This window comes from Volvox carteri (assembly GCF_000143455.1).
Source record: "Volvox carteri f. nagariensis unplaced genomic scaffold VOLCAscaffold_102, whole genome shotgun sequence".
In the NCBI taxonomy this organism is placed as follows: Eukaryota; Viridiplantae; Chlorophyta; class Chlorophyceae; order Chlamydomonadales; family Volvocaceae; genus Volvox; species Volvox carteri.
In genome coordinates, this window is record NW_003307645.1 from 1 (window position 1) to 15,322 (window position 15,322).

At 56.9% G+C, this 15,322-nt stretch overlaps 2 protein-coding genes across 2 annotated transcripts; one reads left to right on the forward strand and one right to left on the reverse strand.

Annotated features, from left to right (window-relative positions):
- Positions 1-1,394: 1,394 nt before the first annotated feature.
- VOLCADRAFT_108264 (uncharacterized protein) lies at positions 1,395-5,691 on the reverse strand. Its single transcript, XM_002958663.1, has 9 exons — positions 5,571-5,691; positions 5,333-5,378; positions 5,102-5,188; positions 4,660-4,792; positions 4,091-4,277; positions 3,601-3,702; positions 2,911-3,003; positions 2,085-2,189; positions 1,395-1,841 (listed from the first exon to the last, which is right to left on the reverse strand). The coding sequence occupies exons 1-9, from the start codon at positions 5,607-5,609 to the stop codon at positions 1,716-1,718; spliced, it is 918 nt and encodes a 305-aa protein (XP_002958709.1). The 5' UTR covers positions 5,610-5,691; the 3' UTR covers positions 1,395-1,715.
- A 380-nt stretch (positions 5,692-6,071) lies between these two features.
- Positions 6,072-12,769, forward strand: VOLCADRAFT_100003 (uncharacterized protein; the record flags this gene model as incomplete). The annotated part of the gene is made up of 11 exons (XM_002958648.1): positions 6,072-6,127; positions 6,256-6,334; positions 6,640-6,729; positions 7,329-7,400; positions 7,744-8,259; positions 8,647-8,821; positions 10,225-10,436; positions 10,481-10,486; positions 10,715-11,047; positions 11,463-11,975; positions 12,704-12,769. The coding sequence occupies 11 exons, from the start codon at positions 6,072-6,074 to the stop codon at positions 12,767-12,769; spliced, it is 2,118 nt and encodes a 705-aa protein (XP_002958694.1).
- Between the last annotated feature and the right edge of the window lie 2,553 nt (positions 12,770-15,322).

The window sequence follows — 15,322 nt, forward strand, 5'->3', positions numbered from 1 at the left end:
ATCAAGACTGAGACGGCCGCTATCAAGACTGAGATGGCCGCTATCAAGACTGAGACGGCCGCTATCAAGGCTGAGATGGCCGCTATCAAGACTGAGACGGCCGCTATCAAGACTGAGATGGCCGCTATCAAGACTGAGACGGCCGCTATCAAGGCTGAGATGGCCGCTATGAAGGCGGTCCTGGACGAGGTCCTGCGGCGTCTGCCGACGCCGCCAAAGCGCTAGCCAGCGTGGAGTGGGCTGCTGTTCGTACTATCATTGTTATAGTCTTCGCCGCTTCGAACTGGCATTTATAGGTCGATCTTATTGTTAGTTCGGTCTGATAAGCGGGCCTTATTTTTGACCTGCTCTGTGTCTGCACTGACAACGGAAGTTGTCTGAGACATTTTTAAGATAAACTCAGCATTCGCAGAGTTTCGCAGCATTGCATAACGCGCCTACGCTTTGAAACTATTCAAGTAGGTTCTGCCGTACGGCGCTAGCCGAAAGGGGCCGAAACTAGTTTCGGCCTTTCCGCAAAACCAGGACCTCTTCGTCGGAAACACCGAAACTAGTTTCGGCAGGTTTACATTTCGGCCCGAACACTGGGGGTTGGAGCATGTTCGCCGAAATTTGTGCGGTATCATTGATTTCCAGGCCTGCAGTGCCTAGACTTCAGAACATCACAGCGGCATTTAGCGCTTGCAGTGCTATTCTGACATGTGGCAAAATCTTCCAGTGGATGCTCAGACGTACGACTTCGGCTGCCAGGGCTGCTGTTCGTACTATCATTGTTATAGTCCTCGCCGCTTCGACCCGATCTTATTGTTAGTTCGCGGCTGCCCCAAAAGACGAATTTTGTTTAGGTCTTACTTGGCTCACAGTCTTTTGTCTGTCGGTTTGGTTGCGTTTCATTTTGGACGTTCCTGCAATTACGCGCGGGCTTCGTATTTCTCAGCATTAATAGCTATTCTGATTTAAGCGCTGTCGTTCTGTGCTTGATGTGGCGCATCGGGACCGTTGCTTGTCTCATGCATGAGGCGGGTGTGGGATTGGTGGATATTGCCATGCGTGTGTACTGTCTTTGTCGGCTGCAGCGAGGTCGCAATGTGTGGTGTTGTGTGTATCCCAGATGACCTGTGTTACATCACATTCATCTGCTAACTGTTCCCGGTTTCTATCCACGTATTTGTCACCCGTGAGCCATGACATTTGTGTGCCTTACGCCCGCAACACTTACTGTAATGCTGCCAGAAGATGCAGCGATCAGTTGCTTTCGTTACCAACAATAACTTTCTGCTCCAAACTTGTCGAGACAAGTGGGCCCCTTATAGGCCCTGTCGCATTGTGACGTTTACATGGCCGCTTGGAGCTGATTACTCCCCAAAACAGTCCCGAACCCCCAGGATACTAAGCATTCAGATATTCTTACATGGCAAAATACCATTATCACTGCCGTCAGTCGATATTTCACGGTTATCTTGTCTCGTGTTTTTCATGCTGTATGTGCTACGGCCATCCCATACGCTGTTAGCACTACACGACAGCTTCCTAACATTTTTATTAACCCAACCACGCCTGTGGCTTAAAGCTCCTTCCGCAGTTCACCGAATTCCACGCGCGCGATTTAAAAATATTTCCCCACTTATTGCACACACACACACCGGTAACTGGTACACCTCCGCAAACTGGTAAACGGAGCAAGCTTTCGTGCACTGCTAGTTCACTGCACACCGTTACAGCGTGCCGCCCGGTGTGCGCGCATTTGTCGCCGCCGTGCTCCGCGCCTTCTTAGTCATCTCGACAATCGCATCCTTAATGGCCTTCCGATCCTCCACTGGCTGAGGGAATGGCAGACGCAGCTGTGGGAGGGGAAACACGGGAAGCTTTACGATCCATGCGAAGGGTTACATGTGCTCTGATGCATCCCACGTTCATCCCCCTTCCCTTCCCTTCCCCGTTCGAAGCCCTAAAACCGAAATCCAATAAAATGTGGTGAGGAGGCACTGCCGCAACATTTAAAGGGCTCCATACCTGCACACCCGCATAGCAGGGACCCTACCCCACCCACACAGCCACGCAGTTACCCTGGGCGCCCCTCGCACCTTGAACGTCTGGCCGGAGCAGTTGATCCCCAGCCGGTCCAGGTCTATCATGCACACCGTGTCCACGCTCAGGCCCACGTAGTGCTTGATCATGGCCTTACTGTCCTGTGTGTGCAGATGGAAGAAGCGAAAGGAGACGGCTGAGCAGGAAAGTGTGAAGACTTCCAACAAAATGCCCCAGTTAAACTGCAAACAGGCCAAAGAGACGGCCATCCTATGTTCCGATCCAGCTTGGGTTCCGTCGACATATGTAGCACCTTGTAGCTTTGTCCGCCGGCCCTCGAAAACCTGCTCATGCAGCAGCCAGCACGCAGACCATCCCGCTGCCCTCCTCCCTCTCTTCCCCGGCCCACCTCCCCATGGTCCGCGTTCATGTGGCTGCACACGGGCGCCGAGAAGGGGTACACCGGGTGGCTTCGCCGCCAGGTAGTCATCCACCGTCAACTGCAGGCAACGCGGACAGTAGTGAGTGGCGGGGCAGGCAAGGGAATGAACAATCAGGGGGACCCAGTCCGTGCAAGTCAAAGAGAGAAGAGACCGAACAGAGACGCAGAAAAAAGAGGCAGACGAGATCCGGCAAAATAATAGTAGTAGTTGACATTATATATAATAAGCTTTTACAAAATCTACAAAATCATATCCTTGTCAGCCCTTGTCAGCCCTTGTCAGCCCTTAAAGGTTTTTGGCTTGTCGGTGTAACAGTGCAATGCCAACTTGCTACAACCGGCGACACGGCGGCGCCTACCTGGCCCACATGCTCTCCCCCTTAGACCGCTCCCTGGTCTCACTATCCCCAGCCCGGTATCCCTCCGCCACAGAGCCCTACCCGCGGTGCTCGGCCAAAGCCGCCATTGAAGCGGACCGCAGCAATCTTGTCCATTCGGAACCACTGGAAATCAGGGAAGTCGACATAGAAGGCCTGGTGGCGTGTGGCGGCCCGAAATGGCATCCGAAAAGGCAGGGGGTGTGGGGAATGGCGAGAGCAAGAGAGGTGAAGGGCTTTGATGCATGACATGATGGATAGATATAGGAGCCACATGCCTTGCAATACAATCACATGAGACATGCCAGCCCTGCGTAAAGTCACACCCTGAAGCAGCAAGGCCACCAAATCCCCTTTGTAAGCTCTGTCCTACATCTCGCCGTCGTCACCTATAGCCGTCGCTGAACTCGTCCGCACACACCTAAACGCTCATGTCGTCCCATGCCCGTCATCGAAACCCCCAAACTCTCTGCGAAGGTTTTACGGAGTTTGGGTTCGTAATCTGGCAGTCTCGTCATTACACACACCGCACACAGGGAAGCCATGCCGCTCCGTACCATTACATCATCACCCAATCACCCGCTTCCCTGGCGAGTGGGCCGGCTGGGGACCTTATTTGGGCTTTACTTCCCCCGCTGATTAGGGCCTCTATCAGACCGCTCACTCTAATAGTCTCTGATAACCCTTAGGGCCTTATGGAAACCTACACGTCACGGCGGTCAGGTGGCACGTGCAACGCCACCTGTGACTCACCGAGGGGTACTTTTTGAGGTAGACCTCCCGCAGCCGCCGCTTATCCGCCTCCAGGACCGGCGCCACGGTTCCCTGGAGTGTTAGCCGCCCGCAGTCCATGCCCTGAGAGCAGTCCAAGCCGAGGATGGCCGAGTCGGAACGCATGTCGTGAAACACGATGATTAAGTGAAGACATACATATGTGTGTAAGCACATATGCAACAAATACATGAACGGATAAGGTGCGAGTTCGACCCTAAGTGCGTGGATGGGTGGGGGGGGGTAGGGTAAAAGACGAACCCCTGACGAGTGATGCTGTGTGATACAAGGAGTATACGAATTACTCCAGGAATAGACAGACACTGCCGAAATTTGTAAAAGCAAACGAAAGGTGGTGGGTGGGTTATGCGTAGGTATCGGAAGCAGGTGCGGTTGGGTCATGTCCCGGCCCTCGGTGCCGGTATCGCAGCAGCAGCTCCATTCCCCCCTTCACCGCTTCGCTCCTTCATACCTGGAAACTGGGCGACTTAACGGTGAGGCTGACTCGACCGTCCTTCAGCATATCCGCTGTGTGGGCGGACAGAGAGGAGGTGGCGAAGAAGGGCCGCCCCGTGCCGTCGCAGGCGAATTCCACCACGGAGGACGCTGGAAAGCCGGCCGTGTCGGCTGCACTGCTCAGCGTGCACAGCACACCGTGCCTGCAACCGAGAGAAAGAGAGACATCAACAATAGCAGTGAGACGCGCGCACACACACCCACACACGCACTCACACACACACACACACACGCACACACACACGCACACACACACACAGGAGCGAGCTAAAACAAAAAAGAAAAGCGCACACACCCAACTAAACAGGACGGAACAAAGGTCAGCCTAGGTTGGCATCGGAGGGTTGAATGAAAAATCCCCCCGTAAAAAACCCGGTGAGAGGCAAATACCCGAACACGGGCAGCACTTTGAAATCAATCAGGTTTGGCTTGGGGCTTAAAACGCCCCCTTGCATGCCAGGTCCATTGTAGCGGCTCCACTGCCTGCTGCTCCCTACTCCTAGTTTTGATTTCCCTCCTCCTCACTTTCCCTGATCCAGCACCGTCCGCGCCTCCGCCGCAGCTGAGGGCCGCGGGGCGGACTGCTGGTGGTTCTGAAAGGTCGCCATCTCGGGGTCGCCATCGCCTCCCACAACGTATTGTGGGGGGACCGCGGGGGCTGGCGAGGGGGGTCAGCAATTGAGGGAGGGAGTACATGAACCGAAAAGGGGGGAGAGGGCGGCGGGGGACAGAGAGAGAGGCCCTGAAAGCTGCTGAAGATGTAGAATGATCGAATCGAGGTGAATACTCAGGGGGTTATGTCAGGGGGGTTCCTAGGAGGGATGTTTGCTAGCTACACTCTGCTCGGGGATGCACATAGCTCCAAGAGTTCTGGACACGCAGCTTCGTTTGCCACGTTGTCCAGGGTTTTGCAACCTCCGCCAAGCCGAGATACAAAAAATTGGCCAAGGCTGCCCGCGTCGCTCACATGGACCCGTGGCGCGGGCGACCTGGTGCTTTGTCCGGGCTGGTGGACGCGTCCAGCTGGCCAGCCCGAACAGGAGAGACCGTGCGCCTACGCGGCAGCGAAGGGGAGGGGTATTGCGGACCTGGGTTGGGATAATCGACACAAGTCGCTGTGGACTTATCTTGCTCAAACGTATAGACTCCACTATTGTCGGCTCCGAGACGGAAATGCGTGGTGCGACTGGCAGCCTACCTGCCGACAAAGGCACAATTGTCTGGAAAGATCTACCGCTTGCCACCTGCGCAAAATCACCCAAGAAGCCTGTGACGATATGTCCTCCACAAAAGCTTATTGATCACTATCCAAGGGATGCGCTGAATTGTGACTAGCAAACCATGAGCCAGCGGCTTAAGAAACCATTTGGAATGGAAAGCGGGTCGAAACGAAGCGTCTTAATTCTGTCGAAACCCAGTAAAGTAACGCAACGCACCGAAGCGGAGATCGTAGATTTGCTGCAGATGAGGGCCATTTGACGTATAACGCAGCACCGAGCCCCGTACCTCAAAGCCTTACGAGACGTCACACGGTATGGCCAGCATACAATATTTTTTATTATACTCACAAGAGCTGCAAGAAATAAGAACATAGCCCTACGAGAGAAACGCCAAGGGAATGCACCAACGCTCCGATACCAACGCCCTGTTATACTTGAATTCCGTGGCCTCTAGCTCCAACGACTGGCCGTGAAGGCAGTTCGTTACTGCAACTTAAGCCTGCTCCCTCAGTTAATACTCCTTGTTCTTCTATGACAGCCTTTACCAGGTAAAGGTACAGGTCCTGTTAGATTTCGCTGATTATTTAAGCCGTTAGCATGGCAGCCGCGCATGAGGGCCGGCGAAGAGTATCCACCAACGAGCAAACCGAAGGGAGTGAGGAAGAACAGCCATGTGCATCCGCATTGGCGCTGGAGAACTGGAACTGCCCCATATGCATGGATCTCCTGTACAAACCTTGCATCAACAACTGTGGCCATACGTTCTGCTTCTGGTGAGATCGTAGCCAAAGTTTCATAACTGCCGCTCTGTTTCGTCTTCGCGCCTCTCCCGCCTGCGACCTCTCTACCTAAGCCTACCTTCTTACCCCCTTCCATTCTACCTTCCATTCGTCACGCACAGGTGCATGCACAACTCCATGAACCCATTCCGTCCATCGCAGTGCCCGCTATGCCGGGCCGCTTACACGCACTTTCCCCGGGTAAGGAGCCCCATGACGCCTGTTTCTACCCCCGCCGCGTCTTTTCCGCTCTCTTCCGCCTGTCCACCAGCTGGAAGGCCGCGCGCTCGCAGCAAGCGCGCTGCGTGGTCCCCTTCACTACACATTTCCGTCCATCGCCCGTCGTTGGTCATTCCCGAACCTGCTCTGATACGTTCCCATGTTCTGCCAGTTAGGGGTTGCGGGATGCATTAAGAACATGCGCCTTGCGGGACCCCCTATGATAGCTTCCCTTACCCGAGCAAAGGAATGGCCCTGAAGCGGACCACCCCCTCGCCCCCACGTAGGTCTGCGTTCCGCTCCATTACTTCCTCGCATCCTCCTTTCCAGAACAGTACTCCGAGCGTGAACGAGAGAACCGCGGTAAGGTTAAGAGGGTGAGGGGAAGAGGGTGAGGGGAAGAGGGTGAGGGGAAGAGGGTGCGGGCAAGAGGGTAAGCGGTGGCGCTTGGCGCTTCCCTATCTTCCCCTTCGTTGGGCGTTGGGAGTGTACCTCCGCCCGAGGGTCCTCGTAGTGGAGCGCACACCTTTTTCTTCACCTGACCGCCTTGGTTTTTCTGCACGATCATACCGCCACACACCCATACAACACAACCGTAAACCCATGCACCCACACCCATACATACACACACACAGAGCTGGAGGCCAAGCAGCATGTGGAGTCACCATACATACCGCTCCCCAGCCCCAGCCCCAGCTCCAGCCCGGGAAAAGGACCCTTCTTCGTAGCACCAGCATCGGCATCATCAGGACATGTAGAAGGGAATACAACACAACATCAACATCATCATCAACAGCATCACCAACATCATCTTCAGAGCTGGTATCACCAGCTCGGGCGAAGGCCGCAGACAGCAAGACGTCAGAGGATAGCGACTCAGCAGCGGCAGCAGACAACAACAGCTTCTGTCACCAGCGCCGACCCTACCGCTGATGTGTCGCATGCCGATGCGGCTGCCGTCGTACGTGTTGCGCAGCCGTACAGGTGCAGCAACCCCTCCTGTGGCCGCCTCGCTTACCAGCCCTGCATTCTCAGCTGCGGCTGCGTGGTGGGTATCTTTTCCTCCTACCTTTCCCCGTACCTCCCGGCCCGACCCGGCCGAGCCGGTGCATGAGGGAGGTGATTTCTGCGGTGGTCCGTACACACACAGGCCGGCATAAGGGGGGGAGGGAGAGAGAGGGAAGGAATGCATGTGGTGCATGGCAACGTAATCTCAACTAGTGGAGAAGAAGCCCATATCCGATTCGCCGTGCCTTGACTTGCCTCTTACGACTCAGTCCTGGTCCCACGAATGATCCCATGAGGGCTCCCCACGCGAACCCCAGTTCGAATCCCAGAGCCCAACCTTGACTTTTTGCTATGACCGCAACCGCAACTACAACCGCCCACAGGTGTGCAGGTCCTGTCTACCCGGAACTCCAAGGGCTTCCCGAGGAACACGAGCCCAGGGGGCTGCAGTAGCAGCTGTAGCAGCAGCTGCGGGCCATCTGATAACGTCGCCTACCGGGCCCGGAGCGTCACCGCCGCCGCAGCAGCAGCAGCAGCGGTCATCTCGGGAGCACCCGGAGCAGCAGCAGCAGCAGCAGCAGGGCGTGTGTGGGCAACTGGACCCGGACACGGACGGGCTGGGGAAGCTGCCCCGGACCTTGCCCCGGAGAGAGGGCTCGGCGTCGCCGCCGGCATCGCCGCCGCGGCAACGGCAACCCGGGCGCCAGGAGAAGATGGAGGACGAGGGCTACCATCACGATCAGCAGCCGAGGCAGCAGCATCAAGAGCAGGGGCGGCGGCTTGAGCAGCAGCCCACAGAACAACAGCAACAGCAGCAGCCGAAGCAGGAGCAGCACTTAAAACCTCAGTGCCCTTCTTGCGGTCGGAGCTACATTCCCGGTCCGCAGGTATGCGGCAAGGTAAGAGCGTGTGTATGTATGTATGTATGTATGTGGAGTCTGGGATGGGCGGACTGCTGAAGGAGGGAGAGAGGGAGGGTTTCAAGGTGTAATGGGCGTAAACTGCCGTACACACCATCAATCAGGCCGGCTGCTCTGCCGGAGGTACTGCTGTGGATGTGGATGTGGATGTGGGGGGGGAGGGTGATAATCAGCATCATCATGTAGGAGGGCGGGCAGGAGGGGAGGGGTCAGCGGTAGGCCTGCTTTATGTCAGAGTAGATAGGTACGGCACACACCTGCTTTTGCCGGTTGGACAAACAGGTAGAAACACGTCTTCAAACTCGAGCTTTCCGCCCGGGTGTTGCTGTTGCTGTTGGTGGTGATGATGGTCTTCCTGCAACGCAGCTGGAGGAGGCTCTCCGCTGCCTCTACCCAGACACGTATAAACAGCGGCAGGAGGAGGAGGAGGAGGAGGAGGAGTTGAGAGCTGCCGCCGCAGCGGCTCCAGCTGCAGTGACGGCAACCACCGACATCGCAGCCGCCGCCGCAGCCTCGTCGGCCCGTAACGGGGAAGCTGAAGGTGCCGGTAGCAGCAGTAGCAGCAGCGGCAGGGGGCATGGTAGCAGCTGCTGCGGCGGTCATGAAGGTGGTGCCAAGTTCGCGAACCAGCAGCCCCAGCAGCAGCAGCAGCAGCAGCAGCAGCAGGAGCCCGGGGGCCCGCAGCCCACTGCTGCAGCTGCACGTAGTGACAGTAGCGGCGGCAGTAGCCGATGGGAGCGCCCGCGTGAGTGGATAGCGGCCGCTCCGCCGTTTGCTGTAAATGCCCGTGGCGGGGTTTGGGGGCGGAGAAGGGGGGGACCCGTAGGAGGGACGATGATCGATTGCGGGGCCCCTGTGCGAATGATCAGTGCGATGGCACGGCAAAAGAAGAAGAACATATGTGTAGAAAACATAAAATAGACAGTTTATTGCAGGAAATTGTAAGCGGTTACCAACCAGTAGTGATCTGGGAAGAAGTGGTCAAATCGCGGCGAGGTGGGCAGCGAGCTAGACAGCGAATGAGTATCTCGCTGCCGAGTCCAGAGGAGAAACGGCGGAAGGACTACCTAGCAGCCGAGGTCAAGTAGAAAAGGTGTAAGGAAAGTGGAAAAGCAAAGGAAACCGTAGTAGTGGTAGTAGTAGTAGTAAGAAGTCAGGCTAAAGGCGGCGAAGAGCAGAGCAGAAGGTACCTACAGAAGGTGTAGGAGGGCGGAGGGAAGCACATGCATGGAAACAAGGAATTAACTGCCGAGGAGGGGGGAAGCTGCCAAGGGATGACGAAGCCCAGAAGCTTTATTAGACGTTATGTGGTCGGGGGGGGTAGGGGTTCAGGGCCAAGAGGGGTTCGCAGCTCGCAGGGAGCTACGGAGGTGCAGGAGGGCGATGTCCTGAGGGCGACGAGGGACAGCGCGCTACCCCCCACACACACAGTGTGTCGCCCACCCACGGGTCCACTCCCGCCCCCCCCCCCACGGGGAGCCCCGTCACGGCCTTCCCGCCCTGCCCACATGCCGCCCTAGGTCCCGCCAGGTTCCGTTCCCTTCCCCTCCACCCCTCCACCCCCAGTCGGGGCGCATTCCGTCTGGCAATACCCCCGGGGCCCCCCTCTCGCCTCCGGGGGCCCCGGCGCCGCCGCATTACAAACCACACGGCACGCAACTCCTGCAGCCGCTGACACCAACCACCCGATGCGAATCTCCCTCGCGCTGCATCTCATTCTTTGCGCCTCTCCCCCTCTCTCTGTCTCCGCCTGTCTGTATGTATGTGTGTATCTCTGCCTCTCCCTTCTCCTGCACATACACACACACAGGGGCACACACATCTTGGGGCTCCCAATGTCGCGACGGATGGCTTCCCTGCGCCGCTAAGGCTCTACCCTTGCATCCTCCAGTCCGCTGTTCCAACCACCAACTCACCCACACCCGCACCCGCACCCACCTACAGGCTCCAAGTTGCCGCGGATAGATGCGCTCATCGCAGCCGCAGCTATAGGTGCCGCCGCCGCTGGCCGAGGTGCTGACGGCACCAGCTTGTCCTCTTCCGCCGCCTCCCACCCTTCCGCGCCTCCCCCACCTCCCCCAAGCATCATCGACATCTGGCTGGCTCTTCGCGAGGAGATGGCGGCGCAGGCGGACACGTGCTTCACCTGGTACTCCGTGGGTTGTGACGACTGCGGGATGTTCCCCATTATTGGCCGCAGATACAGGTGCGGTATGCATGTATATGTATGTATGTATGTATGTATGTATGTATGTATGTATGTATGTATGTATGTATATGACATTCCTTCGCGGCCGTCCCCCTCCCCCGTACGTCCCGGGTGGGAGCCCTCGTGTACTGGGACCCCGACCCCATGACCCGCCTTTCCCCTGTCGTGGGTCGTCTTACCCCCATTACCCCCCCCCCCGCTGTTGAACATGCTTCTCGACGCGAGTGTGTGGAGTGCACCGAGGTGGTCGGCTACGACCTGTGCGGGGCCTGCTACGACCGGGGTGCCGCGGGTCGTGGCCGCTTCAATCAGCTACACCGCCCCGAACATCGGGTGGTGAAAGTGGAGCCGTGCTTCGGGCAGGTGACACAGGCGGAGGCCCGCCGTGGCGGAGCCGCCGCCACCGCCTCTGCAGCTGGCGGCGCGGCGGCCTCGGAGCCGGCGGCCTCGGCCTCGGCCTCCGCTGCGGAGCGGGTGGACGGTGGTGGTGATGGTGATAGACCCGGAGTTGCCGTGCTGGAGGGACTGCAGCTGCTGACGCTCATGAACTATCTAGAGGTAATGCCGTCGCCTGCCCTTGTGCTGCCCTGCCCTGCACGCGCGTTTTCAATGTCTGTATGTCTGTCTCCATGCCATTCATCTGTTCGTCTTCCTCCTCCTCCTCGTACTCGTGGGGGTACCTCTGTCGTCGTATGCCCCTTGTATATCTGTCTGCCTCGGCTGAGCAGGCACGTGGTGTCGTACAATGCCCCGCCAGGTGGTCTCTCTCCAAGTGGCACCCACCCACCCACCCCCGGGGGGAGGCGGGCTGCTATCACCCCCGGTAGCCGTACGTGACATGACATGACACAACATAAATGATGTTCCCTCTTGAAACTGTCGTACATGGATCCTGATTTTTATGCCGTACTAAGTTCCGTCGCACTTCACTTGCGTGTTTTTCTGTTCTCAACTGCGTTCCCACCACCACCAGGTCCTCCATCCGGAGCTGACGGTGGAACAGGCGACCACGCTGGTCATTATGCACCTGGGGGCACCCGGCGGACTACTGGATTTGGCGGAAGCCGGCCTGCGTGGCGGCGGCGGCGGCGGCGGCGGTGGCGCTGTCGGACGAGGAGGTGCTCGCGGAGCGCCCGCAGCTCGCAGCTCCCGTACCAACGTTGCCGGCGGCACCAGCAGTAGCAGCAGCAGCAGCGTGGCTGCCGGCAGCAGAGGTTTTAACTTTCGTTGGGGCTCGTGGTCGTTTTCCTTTGGCAGAAGTGATGGCGGCACGGGGGGTGCCGGTGACGGAGCCGCTGATGCTGCGGCGGCGGCGTCAGGCACTGTGGTCGACGGAAGTGGCGGCCGGCGGTTTGGCGGCGATGGTGGCGGCGGAAGCGGACTGCCCTGGTTTGCCTGGGCTTCTCGCCGCCGCGGCGGTGGCGGCGGCGGCGGGGACGCAGGCTTGTCATCGCGGCAACGCGCGTTTACCGGACCCCAGGATGTCGTACGCAGAAATGACGCCCAACAACAGGACACGCCACAACAACAAGAACAACAAGCGCAGCGGCTGCTGGGGGCTCCATCTGACAACGATTCAACGCAGGATAGGGAGACCCGGCAGTGGAGCAGCAGCAGCAACAACAACAACAACATCAGCAACAATAACAGCAGCAGCAGCAGTAGCAGTAGCCGTAACAGCTGCTGTGTGCAATGACACGCGCCACCTCGTCTCTCTGATGCTGCTGCCGCCTCCCCCCGGCCGTGTGGCCGCATGTGGTACCCCCCTGTCTATCTATCTCAGACAGTCTGCGGCCCTCGGGGGCTCCCCCCCTCAGGGCTCCAGCTACGTATGTATGTACGTATGTATGTGCTCCATTGCTATGGCACTTAGGGAGGGCGATACAGCGCAGCTCCCGGAGAGGTGCAACGCATACACACGCATACACATACGAGAGCCACCCGCGAGTCTTCTTTTTATATCGGGGGGGGGGGGGTGGGGGTGAAAACACCTGAAAGCGTTGACTACTGCTGTGTATGCGTTGAGGTCCTCGTCCTCAGGCCGACATGGAGAGGCAAGATGAAGAGGAGGGGGGGGTGGAGGAGGGATTGGGCTTCCTGAAAGGAGGAGACCTGGCAGTGATGCCGCGAGGCATGTATTGCGGCGTGTGCTGACATAGCCATGTCGTGGATGCTTACGTGTATATGTGTATGAGTATGCGTATGTACGTGCAGGAGAGGTTTGTGGACTCGTCAGGAGCAGGATGCAGCGCTGAGAGCGCAGCTGTTGATGCAATCTGAGAACCCCACAGCGGAGCAGGGAGTGGCCTCGGAGGAGCGGGGGTGAGGGGGGGAGCGGGGGTGAGGGGGGGGTGAGGGTGTGTGTGTGTGCAGAGAAAGGCTCTCGGACGAGAGGTCCGTCCCCGCTCCCTCCCGAATGACGTCATCATACCGAGTTAGTTCGCCATTGTAGAGATGTTACTGAGATGAAGAATGTAAAGTTGGAGAGAGCGCAAGGATGGGAAGAAGATTAATGGGCAGCGGCGGCGGCGCTGAGCTGTGTGTGTATGTGTGTATGTGTGTATGTGTGTGAGTGTGTATGTGTGTATGTGTGTGTGCGGCTGGCGAGTGGGGAAGGGGGACGCTCTCCTTGAGTGCTAAGCACGTGGGTTGAGTTGAGTCGTGCAGTGCACAGCTAGATATTTTTGCTGTGTGTTGTGGTAAAGTAATTATGCTGGAAGGAGGAGTACTGACCCTATGTTGATGTGGAATTGTTTTGGAGGTAGAAGGGATGATGTTCAGTATCAGCAGCCTCAGCATCAGGCGACGTTGCAAGGATATTTACGATGGCAAGCGGGGGCCCCGGATAACGAATTTTTCCTTCACGGCGGCGGATTTCCCACTCCAGGGCGTTCCCGTTCATTCCTCTTCTCCTTTACTTCTTATCCCCCTTTACGCTTTCTTCTTCTTTGGACAGCAGCTTGGGTGGCTGAGAGCGGGGGCAAGTGCGTGAAAACAATTTCCAAGTACGTACCCTTGCCACCGCTAGGCCTGCTTGCCACGCTGTGTACGGCACCTTGATGCATCGTTATTGTAACGGCACAAATATGTCGAATTGTTACTTCCCCATGTTGAAGCTACCTAGGGCACCTCGTTGTAAAATAAGGGCAGGAGGGGTTAGGGCGGGGGGAGGTTCCCACGGAAGGGAAAAGAGGGGGAAGGAAGGGCGGTACGTGCATTCGTTCGTGTTGAGCCGCTAAGTCACACTCGTCGATGTGCCTACATACATATGTGCGTACAGACACACAAGTTGGAGGAATCGACAGCACTCGCACGTCCAATGGCCGCAGTGCGGATAGCGCCGTGTATCTGTTACGCTCAGGAAGAATGCCTTGTGCGCTCTTTTGTATGTACGTATGTATGTGTGTCTTTATATCTCTGTATATCCATGTCCGTGTGTAGTCCTGCTCCGTTTGGCTGGTGAACCCGGTGAACCTGCTTTCCTTTGTACGACTAAATGGCTCACGCCTTTCCTTAAATTATCTGTCGTTGTAGAGATTTATTGTGTGTAGTTCCTTAAAACACACGTGCTGACATACATACATACATACATACATACATGCTTCCTCGCAGCGTCCGAACATATCACCCCGGGACGCCGTACGCCTCATTAACGAGATTGTGGTGGTGATGGTGGTGATGGTCCATTCATTCCGCACAACGCGGGCAGTGCAGTGTGACCCTCAGTAGAGTTCTATCTCGCTGCGACCTGTGCCGCCAGCCTGCGCCAGCCGGCGGGGACCTCCCGGCGGGGGCCAGACAGGCAAACAGACAGACGAACATACGTACCACGTCTCTAGGAGGGTAGGATTCGGGCTGGAATTAGGGAAGAGCTCTGTCGCAGAATTAGCCTGGATTTTATTCCTGACAAAAGAATTGGTCTGCCGAGGTCTGGAATTGTTCTGGCGGACCCGCCGGAGGTATTCGAATTGCGCTGTGGAGCCTCGGAATTGGGCTGTGCTGCGCCTGAATTGGCCTGTCCGGGTGTCGAATTGGCCTGTCCGGGTGCCGAATTGGCCTAACAGGGTATTGAATTAGCTTGACAGGGTGTCGAATTGGCTGTCAAGTTGGCAGGATTGGCCGGGGCTGGCATCCAAAAGCACATGACTTTTAAGGAATTTACAGAAAAACTTTGCAAGAGGACCGCTTACAAGTGCCTCATGTGTGTATTAGATTCGATCCCACGACATGGAGTGGGAAAACTTGCACACCTGGTTACCGTACTCTGGCACTACTACTACTACCGGAGGCAAGCACTCAGGGCCACGACTGCATTACCCAGTCAAGTCAGCTGCCGAGGTCCCACTGTTTTCCCACCACACTTTATCGACAGTCCGTCCAGTTTATCCCACAACACTCGTATGCATGAATAGGTTCGGGTGGAAACAATGACAAATCTCTGATAAACCGCTAAACTCAGTACCACGAGCTACATTGAAAACAAATGAAAATGCAGATGTCTGCCGAGAAGAATATGTTCGCCATATGCAATCTATGCCTTAATCCATCGAGCTCTCCGTTGGGCGGGGCATGGCCCATGAAGTCGCCCCCGGTATTCCGCCCATACAACCAAACACTGACACAAAACGTTCAAGACGAGGCGTGTGGATATGTCTGCTTGTCTGAACGAAGGAATGAATGAATGAATAGACCGGGTGTTAAAATTGTGAGCGACTTGCCATGCAGGCACACCTTTGGTTCTGGTCGGTTCGGGTGATGGTAACTTTTCACACATACACACACAATGAATGTATGGGTGAATGAGTACGGAGTACGGTAACAAGTCGTGTGGGG